Genomic DNA, 25,230 nt, shown 5'->3' with positions numbered 1-25,230 from the left:
TTCTTTTATGTTGTTTACTGATTATTCTCATCTAGTCCAAAAGCCTTTTCTAATCCCCCTTCCTCCAAATTCTTACATATCTGAGTCTTCTGGCACTTCTCCTGTGCCATGTTAAGCTGTTAAGCAGGGCTTGTTTTTCATATTGCTATGTCTCATTTCCCCAACCACATTATAATCAATTCAGAAATGTTATGAGTCCTTAAATCTTCCCAGTTTTTAACAAAGTGACTTGGGTGAGAATACAACAACCTCAAGGAAGGGGCTTCATCTGATTTGCTTTCCATGGTAACTCCTAGAAACCTCATCTTGACACATAGCACACACTCAGTAAATAGCTATGGAATAAAAGAGTAATTGTATGAATATTAGATGCTCAAGAGATATTTGGTTAAAAACAGTACTACTAAATTACTATTAGACAAACCTCTGATTTTAATTAATTTTCCAGTATCTGTGTAATTTTCATTAGAAATTCAAGACAAGTCCATGACTTTGTGGACTGGGACTCCCTAGAATACATGAAAGACCCAAACACACATACAAAATAAAACGCATATGTTCTATTCCTGAGGAATTCATGCTTCATTTTTACTTCTCAAGTATTGCAGTCTTCCTCTTGTTACACCCTCTTCTTATTCAAACACGCCTTTGTAAGCAGATTAATCTTGCCAAAGATCAGGGTTGTTGTTTTACACTGGAGTTTAAGCCATATCAATTTGCACAATGACACAGCCAACCAGGCATCCTCTTGCAAGAATTAGAACCAAGGAAAATCAAGCTTGTTGGCTTTGGTGTGAATTCCAGGGGACAAGTATAGCAAGTACATCCCTAAGATCATCAATTCTCAGAGATGCTCACTCAAAGTTCTCCTCTATGCTGAAAGTCCTCTGTCTTATTCCTCCATTTAAATCTTATAGTTTAACGTGACACTGTCCACTATAATAAGACTCTTCTCTTTGCAAGCTACAATTTCTGAAGAAGTCTAGTGGTTCATGCTGCTCTTTCCTGTTTGTCTTCTGAAACAAAACAAAACAAAAACAAACCGCCAGACTTCTCCAGCAGTAGAATTACTAGATTTCCCTCCATGTGCTACAAGGAAGTGCCTAGCAGTGGAATCCTCCTCCAAACCTACTTTCAGAACCTCCACAAACCAGATGAGGAATCATAGTTCTTCCATTCTGATTTTTGGTTGTTAGCCAACGGCAGCACCAAGTACTTATTTAGTTAAATCAACAAAACCTTGTGTTTACTTGTGAGAGGGGTTCTCATACCACTTCAGTGGCTTGGACTCCAAGAAGTGACAGCTGCAAGGCCATAAGAGTGTGTGTTCATGATGAACTTTGATCATCAGCCATATTACGGGCAACTTTGTCTGACTCACTGAGTATTTGGTGCATGAGAAAATAAATTGGCTCCTGGAGCACAAATCAAGAATAAGTGCAATTTTCTGGGGATTACAACTAAGGATTTGTGGGATTAAACTTCTAGTGCAAAAAAAACTATTGTGGTATACATTGTCCAAATGAAGTCATTTGCTTTCCTGAACAACTTTCTATTTTATTTCTCTTTAGAAACAAAACATTTCATGACCTGGCTGTTTAAAGTAAGTAACAGACAAAATTAAGGACATTTTAAAACAGAAACAATGGAAAACTAAACTTAACAAAGTTTCTTAAATAGGTCACATGCATTCAACATTTATATTTAACTGGTATATTTTATATATATAATATATACATATATATGTAATATATATATAAAATCTATATATTTTGACACTCTACCTTCAAAGGAAAACTTAAGATCTTGCTCCCAGACTCTCTCTCTTGTTCTTGGTTTCTCTATTTCCACCATCTCTACCAGCCACCTGGATTTAAAATCACAAAGCCACCTCAAAGTCTTCCTCTCACCTGACCCCCACTTCTAATCATCTTTCAAATCTGATAAATTCTACCATTCCATGTCTCACATATAGAATATTAGCATAACCATATAACCTAAGCCATACTTCACATGAATCCGTTCTGCCCAAAACCTTTTAGAACTTTATTAGTGCCATGTGAGCTGCATATAAACTCCTATATCAGGTATTAAGGGGCCTTTTCAATTGGGCCAATGTACCTTTTCAGCCTTACTTCTCATCACTATCTGTAATCTGGTCCCAGTAACAGACAGTGTAAGGCCATAAGCCACACGCCTCTGTGCTTAGAAACCCTTTGCTCATTCTGTTGCCTCAAGCTAAAACTTCTTCTAGCCCTACAAATGCCACTTTCCCCAGGAAATCTTCTGAGATCATCTTGACCAGACATATCCTTTCTCTTGAACCTCAGCGTGATGCTTTGGCATCTCTCAACCAGAAATCCTTGTAGTTATTTATTAATTAAATGTCCTATTTGTCCCTACTACATTGTTTCTCATGTGGGTTGAGAACATGTCTTACTCATGCCCAAAGCCCCTGTGGTACCCAGAACACTGCCTTGCACAGAGTAAGAGCTCAGTACACTTTAAAAACATGAGTTTCTGCCTAAAGAAGATACTATTGATTGAGTTGCAGCACCATGGTTCCGTTTATTACACCAATTACTTTCAAACCCCAAAAAATGTCTGTTAGCCTCAAAAGCCATCATGAAGGCAGTAATGCCCCTCTTGGAAACAACAGTCAGGTGATCCTTGACAACTGGCCCATACTATATACTCCATTGAAAGACATTTCAGTCATTGGTTTAAAATACTGCTAGCTGCAGGTCAAAGATGGTTATAATAAATTCTTTAGTTGCTACTAGTAATATATATAAATATATATGCACCTGAAAAAAGTAACATCTATTGTTTTTAGAAGAGTTATTCTGTTATTTAGAAAAGCTATTATGGTGGGTATGTCAGTATACCATGGGTATCCAGCTCTAAACAATGGAACCCCAACAAAAACTGCCTTAAAAAGTAATGACATTTATTATCTAACATAACAGAAAGTAGATGAGCTCCTCAAACACTGATGAATTCAGTGACAACATAATATTACTGAGATTCCAGGGATTCAGGCACCTACTATGTTTCTGCTCTGCCATCTACAGACTGCCCCATCATACAGCTTATTCCTCTTGAACTTGCTGCTAGTAACATCTGAGGTTGTGTGCTTCCTTGTTCATATCCAATGGGACAGGATGAAGGGGGCCTCATCCTGAAGAAGTTTCTTCTTTCACTCTGATTGGTCAGTTTAGTTCAACTTTTTACCTCAGGACAAACAGCTCAGCAAAACACCAGGCACCAATTTGCTTTGGCTTAGATTTATAAAATAATGTCTAAAATGAGGATAGAATTTCCATGATTGGCTAAGACTAATTAATACTATTTTAGAGGAAGTGTAAATTACTAAAAGCATACTTATACTCTAACACACATGAAAAATGGGAGGATGGAATGGATATGGTGGAGCAAGTAATAACTGCAAATATGGACTGGCATTACTGTTCAAACAATGAGGATGACTGACTTCAAGAAACTATGATTTTTCAAATATAAAAATGTAATGGATTTTTAAGTTCATTGAGTAAGATTTTGTCACAAACAGGTACTGACATTCCCCCTACAGAGTCATCCCCAGTGAAGAAATGGGACATAATTAATGTAAATTGTAAATTCTATGAAGTCAGAGACCATGTCCATCTTCCTCAGTACTCTCTGAAGTTTAGCAGAGGGCATGGCACAGATGAGATATTAAAAAACCTTTTCTGCTTGAAAAAATAAAGATAATAATAACTTTCCTTAAATAATGGACACTTGCATTAGAACAGGGTATTACACTGAGGAGTGCTGGGTGCCACATTAATTTAACTATAAATGATATCAAAAGAAAGTTTTCACAAAACTAACACCATAGACAAAAACCACCTATGCTCCAAGCCAAAGATGTTCTATAACCCTAGAAAATATCAATGACAATGGTATAGTAAAAGAAATATAATCTTTGTTTATAAAGGTAGCACTCAAACAACTTCCAATTATCTTTGTATGAAAGCTGACAATTTGAACCATAAATGCTGCTTTTATGCGGCATCTGCCAAGTGTAATATTCTCTTCTCATGAAGTCCTCTATCAGAAGCCACTTCAAATATTCCCACAGACACCGCACAAGACCACAGGTCAACCAGACAAAATGTGTTTTTCTAGATTTTCTTATAGTTTAAAATGTATATATGAGATTAAGCTAAAGCTGTACCCCTCTGAGTCATCATCTTTCTACAGACTTTCTGGATAAATGTAGCCCAGCTGTCTCACTGACCTTCCAGGACACTGGAACTTCCCGCCTCCAAATGCCATAAAGCAGTCCAAGAAACAGTGCTTCTCTAAATTTGCCTTTTTCCAACGTTCCTGTGGGAAGAAAACATTTTTTTTTTCCAAATCAGCCTTATATAAATAAGTTTAACTTTATTCTCTAGGCTAAAAATGACCTTGTACAGCTAATCCTTGCATATAAAGTTGCAGGGTTGTTGGTAATTCTTTCCAACCTGTTATTAATATTAGACACAATTGTGGTTTTGGAACATGAACTTATAAATAAAAAGGTTTTAAAAAAATCTGTTAAGTGGTAAATGTAAATTATAATGTAAATCGACCACAGAATTGACCTAAGAAGAGGAAGACTATTTATAATAAGGTCTCAGGCTCCATCATAAAATTGCTCTTGGTAATAAATTTAGAAATAAGACGCTGACAACCCTGCCTGTTGGAAAAAGCTGGGGATGCAGAATGAATGCATCTGGATGCCATTTTTGACAGTTTTACCTAAAGGTAGAGGACAGACAAAATGACCTCTTAACATTCTGTTCAGTCCTGTAACATCCCAATTCTAAGAAATAGCTGATCACGGGTTTAATTTGCTTTATTTATATTGTTTTTGTACTCCTTGGAAATCAATGAAAGAAGCAATTGCCTGAAGAACATAAAATAAGTCTTCTATCAAAAATAGGCATATTTACTTGAACATGCCCTTCTGGTTTCATGTAAAATCTATTTTAAAATTAGAGAACTTTATTACAAAACTTTTCTAACTGATCTGTAAGTGCTGCACTGTCTATTGCAAATCTGTTCTGCACTTTGTAGTCAACTTTGTTCTTCGTTATGAGAGAAATACGGCTGCTTAATTATATAGTCCTAGTTAATTTGTGAATTTACACTCCTGAAATAAAAAGCAATTAAAATTAAAGAACAATATATACTGAAAGAGATAACTTACAGGTTTGAACAATTCAGGTTCAGGAAAATACTTTGGATTTCTATGCAGCCAAAATGGAGACAACATCAACAAGTCGCCAGAAGGTACGATGTAATTCTACAATGGAAAAATCAGCTCCAAATCATTTTTTTGAAATATGCTTTAAAGAGAGTTTAGGCCACTAAAAATAATGCTACAATTATATTGTGGTGAAGACATACGTTTTATAATTGACTGTGAGAAAATCTAATTTTTAATATTTATATAGTTATATATTTAATTATAAATAATATAAAATTTAATAATATAGTATCTATATAATTCTGATTTACATGTACATATATTCAGTTACATAGAAGGAAATATTAGCTAAATGTCAAAATTTTAGAAAGTAGTATGGGCCCACTCTAATGTAGCTTTTGATGTTTGATATTAGGGTTTGTGGCCAGAGTTCTCCGTGACAGAAACTACGGTGGAGGCTCAGGTTATGGAACAGAAAAATTGAATCCTGAGACAGGGACAATGGCCATGGTAGCACTGAGAAGAGGGCAGAGGGTCTCCTGTTCTTGTGGTTACTGATGACTGTTAGGGCAGGAGCAGCGGACTATTCTTTTTTCAGTCCAGCACCAGTTATTAGGACAGAAAAAAATGGAAAACAACTGGTTAGGAAGACATAGGAAAAGGCAAGTGTTGTGTATTTATTTGGTTAGGTTTGTGTTTGGGGTCACAGTGTTTGTGGGAATGAGGATAAGCAATGTGCTTCCTCAAGCAGCATAGTCTACATTGTCCTTCCTGGTCCATATGATAATAGATTTTCATGATCTATAAACTATACCAAGAACTAAAACCCATTTCACAAAATCTCCCTGTCACCACCAAGTTCAGGAACCACAGTACAAAGAGCTCTCCCAAATTTTATAATTGCTAGATAGCTACCAACTTTACTAAGGTAAAGCTATTTTATTAGGTAATTCCCACTGTCCATCATCATAAGCCACACCTACTTAACTTTGTATAGTTTTGAAATGTCCTCAAGATATTTGCAAAATTTTTACTTTAGGTTTCCTTATCTGAAGCATAAACACCTTACAATTAAAAATACATCATCTGCTGGGTGTGGTGGCTCATTCCTGCAATCCTAGCACTTTGAGAGGCCTAGATGAAAGAATCCTTTGAGCTCAGGAGTTCGAGACCAGCCTAGGCAACACAGGAAGACCTTATCCCTACACAAATTAAAAATATTAGCTGAACATGATGGTGCACCTGTAGTCTCAGCTCCTTGGGTGGCTGAGGCAGGAGAATTGCTTGAGCCCAGGAGGTTGGCGGGTGCAGTGAGCTATGATTGTGCCACTGCACTCCAGCCTGGGTGACAGAGTGAGATGCTGTCTCAAAGAAAAATAAAAATATGTCTTTTACTGGTAGCTATGAGTGGAATATGGGGCGGGGACATCATCATTCTTTTAACCCAGGAGAACCTCTGTTGGCTCTAGTGGAGGATTGCTTGAGATTTGGCAATTTCAGAATCAGGAGAGCTGGAGAGACTCAAATCTAAGACTAGGAAGGAGTGAAGCTTCTGCAGTCACCCTCTTATCATTTTAAAATAGAAAGAGACCTGTGAGATCCCAATCCTGTCTGTTTGTTTTACTTCTGTTGGAACTAAGGCTAGAGAGGTCCTGACTGACTCTGGAATCAGCCACAGAGGGCTGTGAGTGTATTTTGGAGCAGGGTTAGGGACAGCACAGGGACAGGCCTTCAGTCAGGACAACCACAGCCCTTCCCCTTCCCACTGCAAAGTCCTCTTCAGTTGCTGTTGACCTGTGATCATGACTTGGAGGCTGCTGACAGTTGCAGCCTACAAAGCAGGTTAGCAAAGGGAGGGGAACTTCAAACAGGTCCTGAGTAACAGAATTACCATGAGCAACAGGGAAGAGACAAGAAAGAGGTTCCTGCTGCAGTAGCAGCAACTGCCAGACTAATAAACAGCATGAAGGTTCTATCAAACAGCTGGTTCTATCAAGAAACCCTTTGAGCAAGCAGACATTGTCACACCCAGCCTAAACAGTCTCTGTCTTTACTTACACAACAGATGAAGCAAAAGATCAAGAGGGAGACAAAACAATTGCAGGAGGACAACACAGATCACTAGCAAAAGGAAGCTACAGCTTCTATGTGTTGCAACTGCATCGCTCAGGTAGACAGAATTGAGCCTGGCCAGCCCACCTCACCTGGATGGTGTGAGGCCAAAATAAGCTTCATCTGCTAATCTAGAAGTGGGGTTTTCTTAAAAAAGGAAGAGAAGGCTGGACTCTCTGTTGTAATTGAAGAAGGGTGCTGAGAGCTAAGTGGGTGCCAGGAATGTATAATCTTAAAGAGAAAGGAGGAGTCTAGAGGTAACACATCTATAGCAGGAGGTCTGAAGCACATAGCCTTTTCTCCTAGCTTTTAACCAGAGGCTTGGTTGGTGTTTGTTGCCAAAAAAAAAAATTAAAAAAAAGTATTTTAAAATTAAAGAATATATTATTTTGTATGATAAAAACTGATCTCTACAAAAATTTTGGAAAATCCTGAAAAGTAGAAAAATTAGAAAAGAAAACACAGAGTTCTGAAACTCAGACAGTCATTAATTAGCTATACTTATTTCCAGTATGTTTACCTAGTAGTAATAGAATTTTTTTTGTTAAAAACAAACAAATAAATTTAAAAAAACCATGTTACAAAGATAAGTGAAGAAAGATTAAATTGGTTATTCAGGAGGATCAAAACTGTGCGTTCTTTTTCCTTTTTATTGTACATTCATGGTGAATAATTCTTCCTCCAATGACTCTTTAATCTTTCATTGGGTAGATTAAACAATAATTAATAATCATTCCCTACTTTTTTTCTATAGTAAATAGTGCCACCATAAGCATTTTCTTCCACACAGCATTTTTTTCATGTAAATTCTGTTAACACAGATGTTCAGATGACACAGGACATGGATATTTTAAGGCTATTAATGCATGTTATTCAACTATTTCCTCAAATTTTGTAGCAAAATGTATTTCTAACTATAATTTATGAGAATGTAAGTTTCAGTGCCCTTTTATCTATAATCTGACATTTCTAATGGTTGTTTTAGGCAGTCATTTACATTTTGATGTTATGTTGACAGTTTTTTCATTTATTTTATCCCATAAACATTTATGTTCTGTCCTGATTATGTGACAATCATTCTTTACTTAGTGATTCGTGTGAGTCCTTTAAATATTAAAATTATATATAGTTGTGTTGTATATTGATGTTTACAGTATATTCACATTTGAGTTATACTTTAAAAAAGAGACATTAAATTTTGATATGGCACATTTAAATCTGTTTATCCTCTTTGTGGTTTCACTGATTAATCTTAAAATCAGACAGCCCTCTTCTTTTTATTAAAAAAAAATCGGTAATGCTTTAGAAAACCATACTAATATATTAGCATGTAAGAGTTTTCTTATTATTTTTAAATGAATCACCAAAGTAATATTTTAACAATTTCTCAGTTTAAATTTGAAATTTAGTTAATATTAAATTTAAAATAGACATAGACAAAAACTTTTTGGGATCTTCAATAATTCTGGAGAGTGTGATGGGATCATGAAACCAAAAAGTTTGAGAACTTCTACTTTAGAAGTTTAAAAAAACACCCATTTTTAGTCAGTCATCCCAAACCACATATTAATCTCTTCCCTTTACACTGATTTATAAGGAGTCATTTATCCTATATTAAATTTTTATGTATCAAGGAGTTAATTTCTTTGTTATCTTTCCAGTTTGTTCTATTGAGATGAACATCTGGTCTGACACCAGGATCAGAACATTTTAATTTTTTTTAGCTTTATAACAGGTTTTAACACCTTTAAAGGATAATTAACATTCCTCAATTACTCATCTTTTCCAACACTTTTTTTGTTACTCTTTTATGGCTATTCTTGAAGATAAACTGTCTAACAAATATGTAAAAACTTGAAAAGAGAATACAGGTAGAAGTTTCAGAGTTTTGGAAAGTCATTATAATAAAGAGAAAGAAGGAATACAGTAAATCAAAGAAAGTAGAGAGTGTCCATCCATTTCAATTCATTCCATTTCCAGGAAAGGACACAGAGGCAAAAAATAAACAAAGAGAGCCTGTTCACACTACCTTAGGGACAGGTAGTGACAGAATACTTCTAATATTCATAGTAAGGAACCTTGATGAGTTGCCCAATAAAGGAGACAACATGAGCCTCTGTCATTACTCAACATAGATAAGCTCATGTGAAATGTGTTTTAAAAATACAAATTTCTGGGAACATATTAACTTCAGTTCAACAAGAACATTCCACCTGTTTTCAAAAACATATTCATCTTGAAAGAACCAAATTGTATGAATTTATACTAGGGAAACAATTAGTAATATATACAAGGATTTAGCTGAAAGGATGTTCATCTTCACATTGTTTATACAAGTGAAAAACTGGAAGCCAGAAACATATTCAAAAACAGGGACTGGTTTTAAAATGTATACTATATCCCAGCACTTTGGGAGGCTGAGGCGGGTGGATCACGAGGTCAAGAGATCGAGACCTCCTGGTCAACATGGTGAAACCCCGTCTCTACTGAAAATGCAAAAAATTAGCTGGGCACGGTGGCGCGTGCCTGTAATCCCAGCTACTCAGGAGGCTGAGGCAGGAGAATTGCCTGAATCCAGGAGGTGGAGGTTGCGGTGAGCCGAGATCATGCCATTGCACTCTAACCTGGGTAACAAGAGTGAAAGTCCATTTCAAAAAAAAAAATGTATACTATATCCAATTGATATATTTGCTATCAATTCAAAATTGTGTATATGTGTTTTATTGACACAGAAAACTTTTCAGCCAGGCTTAGTGGCTCATGCCTGTAATCCCAGCATTTTGGGAGGCCAAGGTGGGTGTATCACTTGAAGTCAGGAGTTCAAGACCAACCTGGCTAACATGTTGAAAGCACATCTTTAATAAAAATACAAAAATCAGCCAGGTATGATGGCACACGCCTGTAATCCCAGCTACTTGCAAGGCTGAGACAAGATAATTGCTTGAACCGGGAGGCAGTGTTTGAAGTGAGCTGAGATCATGCCACTGCACTCCAGCATGGGCAACAGAGTGAGACTCCATTTCAAAAAAATAAAAAATAAAAAATAAAGAACACTTCTCATAATGTTATTAAATAAACACATAATGTTATTAAATACAATTAGCATAGTAAAATTCCAGTGGAATTTCTTTAAATGCATACACCACATGAAAAACATCTGAAATTACAATACCAAAATGTTCACAGCAATTATCTCTGACTTAAGAGATTTTAAGCAATTTTTAATTTATTCGTTTAACTTCTTTTTATGGTCTCCTCCCCTTTCCCTATTTCTTGTTATGGTCTCCTTTTTCCCCGTGGTATAAATACCATGTTTTACCTATTTAATAAGAAGAAAAAGTTGTGCCAGTTATTATTTCTAAAGATAAAGTCTCAACTCTGCAGGGAGAACTTCATAGTGATTAGGTTAGGCCTTCTTAGAGGAAAAGCTGTTTGTTTATTTTATTTACAAAAGAAATAGTAAGTACAAGAAAAATTTCATCTTTTACAAATACTGAAAAGATATTGTGAAAAATAATGAAAGAAAGCCCTAGAACATGCCCAGAAGATGGCAGCCTGTGCATGTTTCTGGGGTTGCCCAACTACTGAGATAGTCATGAACAACTGCTAAGGCTTGCAAAAAGCCTGGATATATTTAAGCCTCATGTCCTCTAAAAGAAAGCATGGATGTAAAGAGGTAGAGGTAAGAGACTATTAATTTTTTAAGTAATTTCATGAATTGTTTTAGATAGCTATCCTTTTTAATTAAAAAAATTTCTATTGTGAAATTCCTAGTTGTTGGTGCTATAAAATAGTTCAGTATTGTAACAGGATTATATGCAGTGAATAATAAATGTGTTTATGGCCTGTGGCTAGTAATCTACTATGAAAATATAATTCAATGATAATCATTAAAAAAGAATGTACATGTAAAAAGATGTAAATAATTACCACAATAATGTAACCACAAAGTAAAACAGTCTAAATTCTGAGGAGCCAAAAATCACTAAATATTTATGCTATCAAGAAAATGGACTATTATGTGACCACTGAAATAAATATGAAAACTCTCTAGATGCATAAAAAGTGAAGAATTAGTGTTAAAAAAATGTTTAATGACAGATTTACACTGTGCTGAAACTTTGGTTACTGTATTAATGTCATACAAAGAGAATATTAGATAATTCTGGTAGTATATCTAAGAGGTTGTGGGGATGGGTGATTGTGCATGCAAGAGTATACATGTGTGTGCATGTGTTTGAGCATGGCTATCTCTTCTGGCAAAGTTGTCAAAATAAGTAAAATTACTTTTGAAAAAAAATGAGAGGTTAATAGCCCCAACAAAAGTTACAAATCCCTTTTTAACATAATCCTGCAAAGATATGAGATTAAAAGACCCTAGAAGAGCTACTTGTAGGTTGCAGTGAGTTGAGATTGTGCCACTGCACTCCAGTCTGGGTGACAGAGTGAGATTCTGTCTAAAAAAATTTTTTAATTAAATTAAATTAAAGCATGTACTATGGCAATCCCACAAAAACTAAATGCTCTAATTTACATAAGATCAGTTAAATAAATCATGCCTATTTTGGAAGCAAAATGTTCAACTTTTTAAAAATTTGGATTTTTATTTGTGTTCTATTACAAACTTTCCTTGGTTTGAGTTCATGCACTCTCAAGCTGCATATAAAAAAGCAAACAATAGTAGAGGACTGACTAAATGTGATCCAGCTGGATAATGCAGGCCCTAAGTCAAATAATTTCAAAAGAATAATTTGGGGGGGAACTAGGGGAGAGACAGCAGGGGGTGGGGAGTTGGGGAGAGATAACATGGGGAGAAATGCCAGATATAGGTGATGGGAAGGAAGGCAGCAAACCATATTGCCATGTATGTACCTATGCAACAATCCTGCATGTTCTTCACATGTACCCCAAAACCTAAAATGCAATTAAAAAAATATATATATATATATATAAAAATTTGTTATGCCATATTGATTCACAAATATTTAATTGATAAGTCTGCCATGTGCACATACCTTTTCACGGTACACTTGAGAATTTGCTCCTACTTTGTCCATAGAAAATCCTCTCACCCTCATTCAGCTGTTGCCTCCTAATATAAATTGAGATTATCCAAGATATTCTTCTTATCTGTTCCCATATCTGTAATCTGTGGACTGAAATTGTCTCCCAGCTATCCAAAATAACTTTCTCCACATCCTGAATTCCTTAGCCTATTGCTGCTAAGAAATTCTTGTTGGTTGAATCAGTAGACAAGAGGCCATTCAATTCACCTACCTGATTTAAATAGGATAATATTGATTCTGATACAGAATCAGATGGCCAGAACGATTATTAAAGGGTTATTATGTTTTACTTAAAATACTTGCCATTAGGTAAATATCTATATTAAGGAAACATTGCTGCACAACTCTTATTAGTAACGTGTTCTAGGGTCATTTAGTGCTTAATAGAATTCAAGAAATTACATAATATCTGCTATAAAAATTCTAATGACATTTTTACAGAAATAGAAAAAAAATATGAAACTATAAAATACCCTTGAACAAAGAATAAACCTGAAGCATCATACTATTTGACTTCAAAATATACTATAAAGCTATAGCAATCAAAACAGCATGGTACTGGCATAAAACCAGGAACATAAATCAATAGAACAGAATAGGGAGCCCCAGAATAAATCCATACATTTACAGTCAATTGAATTTCAACAAAGGTGCCAAGAACATACAATGGGAAATGGACAGTCTCTTCAATAAAGGATGTTGGGAAAACTGGACATCCACATTTATAAGAATGAAATTAGACCTGTATCTCACTCCATATACAAAAATCAACTAAAATAGATTAAAGACTTGAAAGTAAGACCTAAAACTGTAAACTACCAGAGGAAAATATATGGGAAAAGCCCTCATGACATTGATCTGGGCAACAGTTTTTTGAATATGAACCCAAAAGCACAGGGAACCAAAGTAAAAATTTAAAAATGGGATTACATTAAACTAAAAAAGTTATGTATAGCCAAAGAAACAATCAGCAGAATGAAAAGACAATCTAATAGGGGAAAATTTTTGCAAGCCATACATCTGACAAGAGGTTAATATCCAAAATATATAAGGAACTTAAACAACTCAAGAGTAAAAAACAAAAATATAAAAGCTAATTTTTTTTAGTGGGCGAGGAATCTGAACAGACATTTCTCAAAATAAGAGATACAAATGGCCAAAAGGTATATAAAAAATGTTCAGCATTACTAACCATCAAGGAAATGTAAATTAAAAACACAAGGATATATCACCTTGTATCTGTAGAATGGCTATACTGAAAAGATGAAAGATAATTGTTGAAGAGGATGTAGAGAAAAGGGAACCCTTGCACACTATTAGTGGGAATGTAAATTAGTATATCCATATGGTAAAGAGTATGGAGGTTCCTCAAAAAATTAAAAACAGAACACCATATGATCTATCAATCCCACTACTGGGTACATATCCAGAGGAAATAAAATCAGTATGTTGAAGATGTATCTGCACTCCCATGTTTACTGCAGCACTATTCACAATAGTCAAGGTATGGACTCAACCTAAGTGTCCATCAATGAATGAATGTATAAAGAAAATGTATATATACACAATGGTATACTATTTAGCCTTTAAAAAGAAGGAAATGCCCACATTTGTGACAACATGAATGAACCTGGAATATATTCTGTTAAGTGAAACAAAACCAGGAAGAATGACAAACCACATGTAAGTGTATTTTCACTTATATGTCGAATCCAAAAAAGGTGACCTCCGAAAGAAAGTAGAATGGTAGTTACCAGGGACTGAAGGGTAATGAAGGGGAGTGGAGGAGGAGCTGGGGAGATATTAGTCAAAGACATACAAAACTTCAGTTACGAGGAGTAAGTTCAAGAGGTCTATTGTATAACACGGTGACTATTCTTAGTAACAACATAATGTTTTCCTGAAAACTGCCAAAAGAATAGAGTTTTAGTGTTCTTATATAAAAAACTGATAATCATGTGAGATAATGCACATATTAGTTTGATTTAGCCATTCCACAAGGTATACTATTTCAAAACCACATGTTGTACAAGACAAATATATAAAATATTTATTTGTCAAGTAAAAAAAATCAAGATAAGACAACCTGAAAAATATATGTGGGCAAAATGTGTACTTTTTTTTTTCTAGAAGGTTTATTAATTTAAAACAAAACCAAAGCTTACCAAAATTTCAACAGGTTCCACCACTTTTCTAGTAATGACACCAGGGGCTCTTAAACGAATGGTTTCCAAAACACACCATTTAATTAGAAGGAGTTTCTCCAGGTCATCCTCAGACACTTTAATCTTATGTTTGCCTGTAAGTAACAATAATAATAATAATAATAAGGAAACAATAGATAGACTACAGAGGCCAGAAAGTGATTTCATGTAAGTTCATCAACAGAGATTAGATGTGGCTTCTGACAGCAAGTAAAGTGTTTAGTCATTGACTTTGACTGCCTCTTTTTCTTTTTTTTTTGAGACAGAGTCTCACTCCGTCACCAGACACCAGGCTGCAGTGCAGTAGCGCGACCTTGGCTCACTGCAACCTCCACCTTCCGGGTTCAAGCAATTCTCCTGCCTCAGCCTCCCTAGTAGCTGGGACTACAGGTGTGCACCACCACACCCAGCTAATTTTTTTGTATTTTTAGTAGAGACGGGATTTCACCATGTTGGCCAGGATTATCTCGATCTCTTGACCTCGTGATCCACCCGCCTCGGCCTCCCAAAGTGCTGGGATTACAGGCGTGAGCTACCACGCCTGGCCAACTGCCTCTTTTTCTTTATCACTTTCCTCTTGACAAGGTAAAAAACTAAGCCAACGTTGATTACTGTAATGTTATGGATTGGTATTCAAATTAGGTTCCCACAGTCTGATAGCTATCAAATAACTGAGATAGTCCTTGTCAGAAAGGTTTCACTCATCTTATTCTTGTCCAAATTCTCATTCCACTTATGTAGAAAGCAATAAAAGACTGGCATCAAAAGCACAAAGAAAAAGACATGAGAAGCCACCTGGCCTTTTTCTTCTGCCCTTTCCCATTTGATTTGCTGGGGTTTTTTTGTTTGTTTTTGTTTTGTTTTATTTTGTTTTGTTTTTTCTAACTCATTCATTTCAAAAAACAATTAGGAAAGGAGCAATGGGCACAAGTATCTGAGCTCGAAGAATGAAGACGACCTCTAAGCACAGGTGCGTCAAACTTTCCTAACGTGATTGCATACTTCATTTGATCTTAGATTGAAAACACCTGAAAAAGGGGGGACAGGTGGCGGGCCATCTGCCATCAACCTTTGTACCATCTAAAGTAATGGCAGGACCTTTCAGTCAAATTAGACAGTTTAGTTAACAATATTTCAAGTAAAATGTTTGCATTTTGAAAATTACTTGAAACAACTGAGCTTTCAATTTGTTTTTGACAGTATTTGCTTAAGAAAAGTCAACAATATTGTCAGTTTAATTAAGTCAATGCACTTCTCTTTTTCACATTAGCTTTCAGACCATCTTGGGAACGAGCGGGTGAGAGTGGAACTAGGGTCTCCAGCCATGTCTCTCTTTGACTCTGGATGAGGCCTGTTCAAAAGCAAGCCCATTCTGCAGGAAAAGGTTTGTTAGGTGCTGCCTGGGAAACCTTTTCTGTCAGTATAGATAGAATTCCTAAGGAGTCAGAAGCAAACACCTTTGGTTAGTGAAGTCTAGGAACCTAGATTCTACCTGGTTCTATTAATGTCCATAGGGGTGTCTGTGAACTCCATTCAAGCTGACAGATTCTTAAGAACCAAGCAGGGACCAGGAGCTGAGACAGGCTTTACCAGTATTAGAACAATTAAGGCACAGCTCTTGCTTGCAATACACTTAGTCTACTAGGAGGTAAGAGACAAGCACATAGTCAACTAGTACATCATGCAGGCAAGGAAACTATTCTGTGAGATGTAAAATATTCTAAGGTAGTTAAAAGCAGGTAGGGTTCACAACCAACTAGATGAAAAACAAAATATTTTATTAATATCTTTCTCTAAAACTACAAATACGATGAGTTCCTTGCACAGAGTCGACCCTAGTAAATATAAATTAAATTAGCAAATGTCCAACTTCAACATAGGGAGACAAGTGGGTGTATATTTTAGGCAAAGAGGAAGAACAAAAGTAAGACTGTAGACAACACGAGTATGTTTAGAAAATGGCAATGGGTCCAGTTTGCCCAGAAGGTGGAACATATGTGATGGAACTGTGAGAGATCCACTAAGGCCATACTATAGATGATCCTCAATGCCATCCCAGAAACTCTGGAGGCTAGGGAATTTGGAAACTTCCTGTCTTAGGCTGAGGGAGGGTTAACACCTCAACAATGAAACAGTGATATACAGCACTATTCTCTATTAAATTAAGACCCTCCACTTATTTGTTCAGATCTGAGCAATCTAATATTAAAAGGAGATAAGCACTCTTATAGGATTTTTGTTGTAATCTTTGCAGGCATTGCTCAACAAAATTGTTGCTTTTGTTTTTCCATAACAAAGAAAGGAAAATAACAGGTATGCATTCTGCATCTTCACAACCTAAATGCCACAGTGTTTCCAAATTGTGTTCTATGAAATATTTGCAAGGTGTCAAATGCATGAAGGAAGAATAAAGTTCCATGGGCAACCAAATATGAAAAATGATACATGTTATTAGTGATTCACTGGACACGTTAGTATATTACAGGCTTTGAGAAATCCTGCAATAAAACAGTTATTTACACTGATATTCCCAAACTTTTTGTAACATGGATTCTGTCTTCTACCATTATCCATACAAACAAATCATTAGCTACATAAAAGGTAACTATCTATATAAATTAGGATATAGATTATTTTCTAGGCAATCCTCCAAAAAAGCAAACCCTGTTTTTAATGTGTATGAGGATTACTAGCACATGGTATAACCTTTTGTGCACGTGGCATAATCTATGAGTAGTTACTAAGAACTAAAACATGATCACAAACTGAAAACTGTCTTGATATACCATAGAAAGACAGGGGCGCCATAAATTCTACTTACTTTACATTTTCCCCAAACTATCCCAATATTTTCTAAGCTAATTCAGAAAAATAATTTAGAAAACCATGGCTGGAATTCTTTATTTGAAAAGTGGCTAAGATTTCACATATGTAACAGATATCATTGCTAAATCAAACAGACAGATGTCCGTTTGGTATTCACTGGAGAACAAAGTTCTAAGGGAATACAAGAAACTTAAGTTTCGGAGATCTTTACCATCAAAGAGACTATATGATGTAAAATTAAAGAAAGAATAAGTGGTTTGTCCAGACAGTGTTATAATGAGAAATTCAGAGATTCTAATTTTTGCATTAGTTTATGAGTGACACACAAACTTAGAGTGGTACCTAGTATGTAGTAAGTGTTCAGTATAAGGTGGTGCTCTTTCACTTGCTATTCATTATTACCATCACTATTACTGTGAATTTAATATTTACTCTTTAGAAACCACACTATCCTAATCTACTTTTACTCCATAGCTAATAGTTATTCTTTTTCCTGAAGCATTTATTGGGAGAAAATCTACAGATTGGTGTGTGGGGTTGCATATCCAACATGAATTGGGTATCAGGTCTGAGGAATTCTTTCCATCACTTGTTCATTAGATATTTGCTGAGGCTGAGACCCTATAGGTAGTTTGCAAGTGCTGAGTATGAAGATGTAGGACGTGTCTCTGGCTCTGAATAGTCTGATGGAGAAGACAGAAAACTAAAAGTGGTTAATGTGATAAGCGCTATCACATTAAAGTGTGTAACTTGCTATGGGAGCACAGTGGTGACAGTGACCAGACAGGGAGGGAGGTGTCAGAAAGGTTTTTCAGAAGAAAAAATCTGAAGAAAAAAATCAGATACACAAAAATAAAGAGCATGTTCAGATAACAGGAATTTAGTGTGAAATAGAGTCCAGTGCAGCGAGTAACTAGGTCAATCAACTGTAGGTGAAGGTCAGAACAAGCTGTTGCACTGGTTCTCGTCAGGTTAGTAATGGATCTACCCTCTCTTCTAAGGGTGTTCCACTGAGGTTCCAGTCTGCTCATACCAGATCAATCCACAGACAACAGGAGGCAGCTTTCCCACTATCCAACTTCTGAATGTGTCCCCACAGTTCCAGGTGTCAGTTCTGGCCCCTCTTTGCATTATCCTCCGGGAGAACTCAAACAAACCCTTTCCTATAAAATAACATCAGTAGACTAGTGACACCCACCGTAATGCTTTTTGCCTTGATCCCTTTTGTGAGTTCCAGATTATTTTTATCCAACTGGCTTCTCATTGGCTTTGTTTGCATGTCTAAAACGCATTTCAAAGCAGATGTCAGCCTACACAGAACTCTTCACTTGTCCCATTGAAATAAAGCCTTTCTCCCCTCGGTCTTGCCATTGCAGAAAATGTTTACCCAACTGCTCAAGTTCAAACCTAGAAATCGTCCATGATAATTTCATTTGATATTGTGATATGTGGCTTCTAGCATAGAGCTCCTCTGCAATTTCTTGAATGATGGGGAGAAAGGAGCATCTTTTGGTATTCATACATAATAATCCCCTTTCTTTCTTTTCTTTTCTCTCTCTTTTTTTTTTCAGATGGAGTCTCACTATGTTACCCAGGTTGGAATGCAATGGCGTGATCTTAGCTCACTGCAACCTCTGACTCCCAGGTTCAAGCGATTCAGCCTCCTGAGTAGCTGGGATTACTGGCAGGTGCTACCATGCCCAGCTAATTTTTTGTATTTTTAGTAGAGTCAAGGTGTTACCATGTTGGCTAGGCTGGTCTCAAAATCCTGATCTCAAGTGATTTGCTGGCCTCAACCTTTAAAAGTGCTGGGATTATGGTATGAGCCACCCCGCCCAGCCAATAAGCCCCTTTCAATCACACCTGACTATGCTAATAAAGTGACTCTTGGAGGTTGGGGCCTAGTTGTCAAAGGAAGCAACCATGAGATGAGAGGGTTGGAACTGTCAGCCCCATCCCCAGCCTCTGGGGAGGGGAGGTGGGCTGGGGATTGAGCTAATCACCAATGGAGAATGAATTAACCAATCATGCCTTTGTAATGTGACTTCCATAAAAACCCTAAATAAAGGGGTTCAAAGAGCTTCTGGGTTGGTGAACATATGCATGTGCCAGCAGGTAACACACCCAACTTCAGAGAAAGAAGCTCCTCTGCTCAGGAGGCTTCCAGATCTTGCCCTATGTACTTCTTCACTTGGCTATTCATGTGTATAGTTTCTAATAACCTTTATAATAAATCAGCAATAGTAAGCAAAGTGTTTCCCTCAGTTCTGTGAGCCTTTACAACAAATTATCAAATCTAAAGAGGTGGCTGTGAAAAACCCCCGATTTGTAGACAAGTTGGACAGAAGTGTGGATAACCTGGGGCCACACGAATTTCAATTGGCATCTGAAGTTTGGGAGAGTCTTGCAGGACTGAGCTCCTAACCTGTGGGTCTGTGGTAATGTCACACAGTCAGTGACAGAATTGAACTGGTCACCCAGTTGATGTCTGAAGAGAACTGGAGAATTGTTTAGTGTGGAAAACCCACATATTTGGTGTCAAAAGTGTTATGTGTAGAGAAACAGTTTTCCTTTGTCCTTCCTTTCCCTTTCGCTTCCTTAACCAATCAGCAAAATTTGTTTTTATTTGCAAACTACATCCTACTTCCAGCCACATCATTCCATCTCTACTGCTACCACTCTTGCCCTAGCCATGAATATTTCTCATCTGGTCCAGGGTGACAGCCTTCATTATACTTCCTGCTCCCACCTGGCTCCTCTACAATCCCTTTGTAAATAAGACCAAGTTAGTACCATCTCAGGACCCAAGAATGACTTCAATATTATTTAGAATTAAATCTAACTTTCTCACTTTGGCATAAAACCATATCTATCCTTCTAGTCCCATCTCACAGTGAATCCTGGTGGCTACGCAACCTTTGTAAATTATCCAACCTTGCTGTGCCTCAGTTTGCTTACCTAAAAAATGGAAATATTGAAAGTTTGTGCCCGATAAGATTTGTTGTAAGGATTAAAGGCATTAATACATGTAAAGCGCTTACAACTATAATTGGCACATGGCAAAATCTCAGGTCACTTATTATTATTATTATTATTATTATTATTTTAGAGACGGGGTTTCACCATGTTGGCCAGGATGGTCTCAAACTCCTGACCTCAGGTAATCGCGCCACCTCGTCCTCCCAAAGTGTTAGATTACAGGTGTGAGCCACTGTGCCCAGCCTCGGGTTACTCATTATTATTATTTCCTCTGCCTTTTCCAGCTGTTTGAAAGGCTGGCTCCCTTTCACCTTTTAGCTCAAAGCTAAAATTTCTCCTCTGCGGAAACTCTTTCCTGACCACCCCAATTAATGTCTCCCTAATCACTATTATGTCATTCTATTTCCTTTATAGTTCCAATTAATATGTAAAATAACCTGGGATCTCCCAAATAGGATGTGATTAAATGTGTTTCAGAATTTCATTCCATCTATTCCTTGATGTATATCCAGTATCTAACACAGTGCCCAGCATATAGTAGGTACTCTACATATTTTTATTGAATAAATGAATGGATGGATGAATAAATGAATGAATGCCTGTCTAAAACAGTAGAAGGTGAGGTTAATTAGGAAGCTTTGAATTTTTGTAACAGCAATGAGAGGTATGTAGAGAAGTCAAATTTGAAAGACGTTTCTGAGGAAGAAAGTAAAAATCTTTAGGTAAAAAAGAGTTTGGTAAAAACCTGATATATACCAGAGCAGTGGTTCTCAAATCTTAATCATGCATCAGCATCACCTGGAAGGCTTGTGAAAACACAGATTTCAGGGATCTGAAAGTTTCTGACTCAATAGGTTTGATGTGAGGCCCAAGAGTTTCCATTTCTGGAAAATTCCCAGGTGATACTGACGCTCCTGTTCCACATACCACACTTTAAGAACCACAGTACTGAATTAAAAGAGGTAGAAGACATCCTTGTATTTTATTATTAGATAGTCTAGGCTTAAAGCAGTTATTATAGCCAGTTTTTAAATTATCTTTTCTATTTTATAAAACGTATGTAAGTATACTTAGTGGGTAAAAAAATATGATTTGAATCAAAAATCCTGACTGGATATATTGACACTGAAAGCCAATAGCTTTTATTAGCATGAACATATAAAATGTGGGAAAAAAAGCTTTATTTTTTCTCCTGAGCAATAAAACTAGATAGTGTGTCTATGGCTGTCCTCACACTATAATAGCAGAGTGGTGACAGAGACCTTATGCTCCATAAAGCCTAAATATTTACTACCTGCCTTATATAGAAAAAGTTTGCCCCTGCCTATGGGGCATCAAGGGGACAAGCTACTGGTTTGCTCCTCACTGTACTTCCTATTGCTTGGAAGTCCAGATTTTATCCCGGCAGTTGAATTTCACAGTATTATAAATTCTATTTAGTCTTCACTTCACATATCATTTATATAACCAAGTCAAGTATACAATGCCTAGCATAGTATCTGGATAACCCTGTAAAATATGCTTATTTTATAATATGCTTTTCCTAAGAGGTAGTCTATATTTTACAAGGAAAATTTCTTTCCTATATTTCCTTGTAAAAATATAGACTACCTCTCAGGGAAAGAAATGTCTTTGTTTAGAATACATTATAGTCGTCTTCAAATTATATTCACATATCCAGAGGGAACACGGGAGCAAATAATGTTAAGGAAATCAATTCCCTTATACTCAATTTCCATAAGAAAAGACCGTGGCCCAGTTTTCTTCTCCCATCTCCCTAATACAATCACCTTTTCCTCACTTTGCGATGGAATATCTTGCCTCTCAGCTATCCTGATTTTTCTCTAGTGCTTTTTCCCTGAGGTATAAACAACTCTTGGGTGCCAAACAATGGGCAATTAGATAATACATGGAACCCAAAGGACTTAGCTCTCAAAGCCCTTGAGTGCAAAGTAAAACAGGCACAAGAAAGAAATACCAAAAGCAGACATGTCTTCTTTCATCTTTTTGTCCACTAGTCCTTGTTTACAAACCATGTTTGTCGAACTGATGATCTTAGAATCAGAATTCAAAAGTGAGATGCGTGTCACAGCAACATGTATTAACATGTTCATTTGGATTGAAAGAATGAAGACATATATTTTCTGTTAGAAGACAAATTGGATTAGTTTGGTAATAAGAACTGGCTTTGGGAATTAGGTTATATGGAACACATTTTTTGTAACTGAGTGAATTATAATAAATCTGTAACTTTTGATATGTATTTTAAATAGACTAAGAACATGTAGAAAATATACCAGGAATGACATTCTTTACAATTACTTAAACATAAGATAGCAACTATTAAACACCAATTTAAAAATGTGTTAGGGGATACAAAATTCTTCTAGAACATGGGTATCCAACTTTTGGCTTCCTTGGGCCACAATGGAAGAGGAAGAATTGTATTGGGCCACACATAAAATACGCTAGCACTAACGATAGCTGATGAGCTAAAAAAAGAAAAGAAAAAGGTCCATGAATATATATCATAATGTTTTAAGAAAGTTTATGATTTTGTGTTGGGCCACATTCAAAACCATCCTGGGCTGCATGTGCCCTGCGGGCCTCAGGTTGGACAAGCTTATTCTGGAATGTACTTGAGAAAAAGAAAACAAGAAAACCACTGCCTAGTGGTATATATGAGAAAGTGAAGCCCTGTGGTAGAAATCCTGAATGTCCATGGTGAGACGAAGGGAGAGTTGGCAGCTTTGCACAGGAAGTGAAAGGGAACTGGGGCTGCCAGTGTGCAAGGTTAGGAGGCAAGGCTGGAGATTTCCAAGAAAAGAGAGGGTCCAGCTTCAGGACAGGCCTCTGATAACCTAGTAGAATATCAAAGAAAATTGTTTGGCAGATAGGACTTTTAATTTTAAGTTGTTTCTGACTGCAATGTAATTTTTACTTTCCTTGTCTCATATTTTTAATAGTTTAATAAAATCAGCTAACATTAAGTTAATAATTTGGGAAATAAAGAGCTGGAGGACGTCCAATGAGGCAATGCAATGCAGTAAAGTAGCAGACATGCAGAAGGGAAAAAGCGTAGAAATTGCAAAATCAGCAAATGCAGGAACCAGGAATTAAGAGAAGGCTAAAAAACACACAAGCTCCTCTCCCATTTCTCCCTCCAAAGATAATGAGAAATCTGAGATGGAGTCACAACAATTTTGCCTTTATTTTAAAAACAAAGGTGGTTCTAGCAAGCTAGGGCCCTTCACAAATGGACATTATAAATAAGTTAGCAGTAGCTTATGATTTAAATTCTAAATCTTACTTTTCAAAAAATTTGTTTTCTCTCAAAATCTATTTAGAGCATTTACGCTGGACAAATCAATCAAACAATTCCTCTATTTTTTTCTATTTTATTTTACTGCAGCTATAGGATGCAGAAAAGATTTTGCATCTTTCTACTTGACCAAGGATAGGTGGCAACTAACGGTCAGTTTGTGTTTGAAATAGATCTGTGAGACTCCAAGAGACTCCACAGTGACTGACCTATTGCATAATTCTGGTATTGGAATAGTTTGGACTCTAGTAATGGTGAAGTTTATGACTTCTTTCAGAAAAAAACATTTTTGGATAAAGTACTCTTATTAAATTATAAAGGGTAAAAATGTTTTATATTAAATAATATAGAAACAAAACCTTGTTTTGAATTTGAAATATTTAACATTATGACCTATAAATATATGAGAGATGTAGCCTACACTTGGAAAATAAATATTTTGATAAAATATTTTTAGTTTCTCAAATCTCAGTGTCATGTGAGAAAAATAAAGTAGTATTCTTAGACCATACAAAGAAAAAGGAAAGAAATACACTAAGTTTTCAAATGATTCTTTAGTGTAAAAGACCTTTTTTACTATAACTCTTAAAAATAGCTCTGTACCCATATTGTGCACATTTCAATGCACATCTGTGATTTGTTCTTCCAGCATCGTGACTCTAAAATTAGAAGGCTTCTCTTGGAAGAATGCCAAGGTAATCATGAAAAGGGCTACAGTCTAACAGAGACAGGGACCAGTACAGAAGGCAGACCAGTAAAGAAACTATGAGTGATTTGGGATAAAATTTGAAAACCATCTGTTTAAGTGTGGTAAAAACAAAGTTTAGGATGTTAAAAATCAAATAAAGATGATTCTTGCATTCAGAAATAGCAAAAAATGTTTATAAAATGTTATATATAGTTTTAGGATTACATACTGATAATGGCAAGCATATTATAACACATTATCTGTAAGTTATATTTGTTAATAATTGTAACAAACTGAAATTCTATTACTTTAGCCATTGATACACTCAATAAAAATTTGCTCCATATCTGTTACATACTAGCCTAGCATAGGTGCTATAAGAGATAAGAAGGAAATGAAACTAACTTATTGTCCATCTAATGTCACAAATATTTAGGATCACTTCATTTATTCCTCATAGACACCTGTCAGCTAACTGAGCCTCAGAGAAGTTAAGGTGTTCAAGAAGACAAGCTTGAAAGTATCAGGGCAGCCTTCAAACCTATGTCTGTCTATACTGAAAGCCTTCACCCTTGCTGCTACGCCACATTGCTTCCCCAAAGACGAGAAGGGAATGAGAAAGGCACAGCTACTGCCTTAAAGGATCCTGGAAACAAGAACACAAAATACCTGGATATAAATATCTGTAAGTTTCATACAGAGGATTCAAGGGTCTCTTCTCACTAACAGCTGAAATTTCCAACTAAGCCTGGAAGAATGGGTTGGAGTCAGAAAGAAAGCTAATTTAAATTCCAAAC

General features: G+C 36.2%; 1 protein-coding gene across 3 annotated transcripts in view; it reads right to left on the bottom strand.

Moving 5' to 3' along the window:
- CYP39A1 (cytochrome P450 family 39 subfamily A member 1) overlaps positions 1-25,230 on the bottom strand; it is a 97,878-nt gene that overhangs the window by 28,648 nt on the left and 44,000 nt on the right. For all 3 annotated transcript variants that reach the window (XM_064360992.1, XM_064360993.1, XM_064360994.1), the window contains exons 8-10: positions 14,580-14,713; positions 5,237-5,332; positions 4,283-4,371 (exon numbers count right to left, since the gene is read on the bottom strand). In XM_064360992.1, coding sequence (XP_064217062.1) covers positions 4,283-4,371; positions 5,237-5,332; positions 14,580-14,713 — 319 coding nt within the window. The remainder of the gene's footprint in view (positions 1-4,282; positions 4,372-5,236; positions 5,333-14,579; positions 14,714-25,230) is intronic.

Source organism: Aotus nancymaae, unplaced genomic scaffold (genome assembly GCF_030222135.1).
Source record: "Aotus nancymaae isolate 86718 unplaced genomic scaffold, 86718_ANA_hifiasm-v0.15.2.pri h1tg000040l, whole genome shotgun sequence".
Classification (NCBI taxonomy): Eukaryota; Metazoa; Chordata; class Mammalia; order Primates; family Aotidae; genus Aotus; species Aotus nancymaae.
The sequence above is the reverse complement of the archived record's forward strand: the minus strand, read 5'-3'. Positions and strand labels throughout refer to the sequence as shown.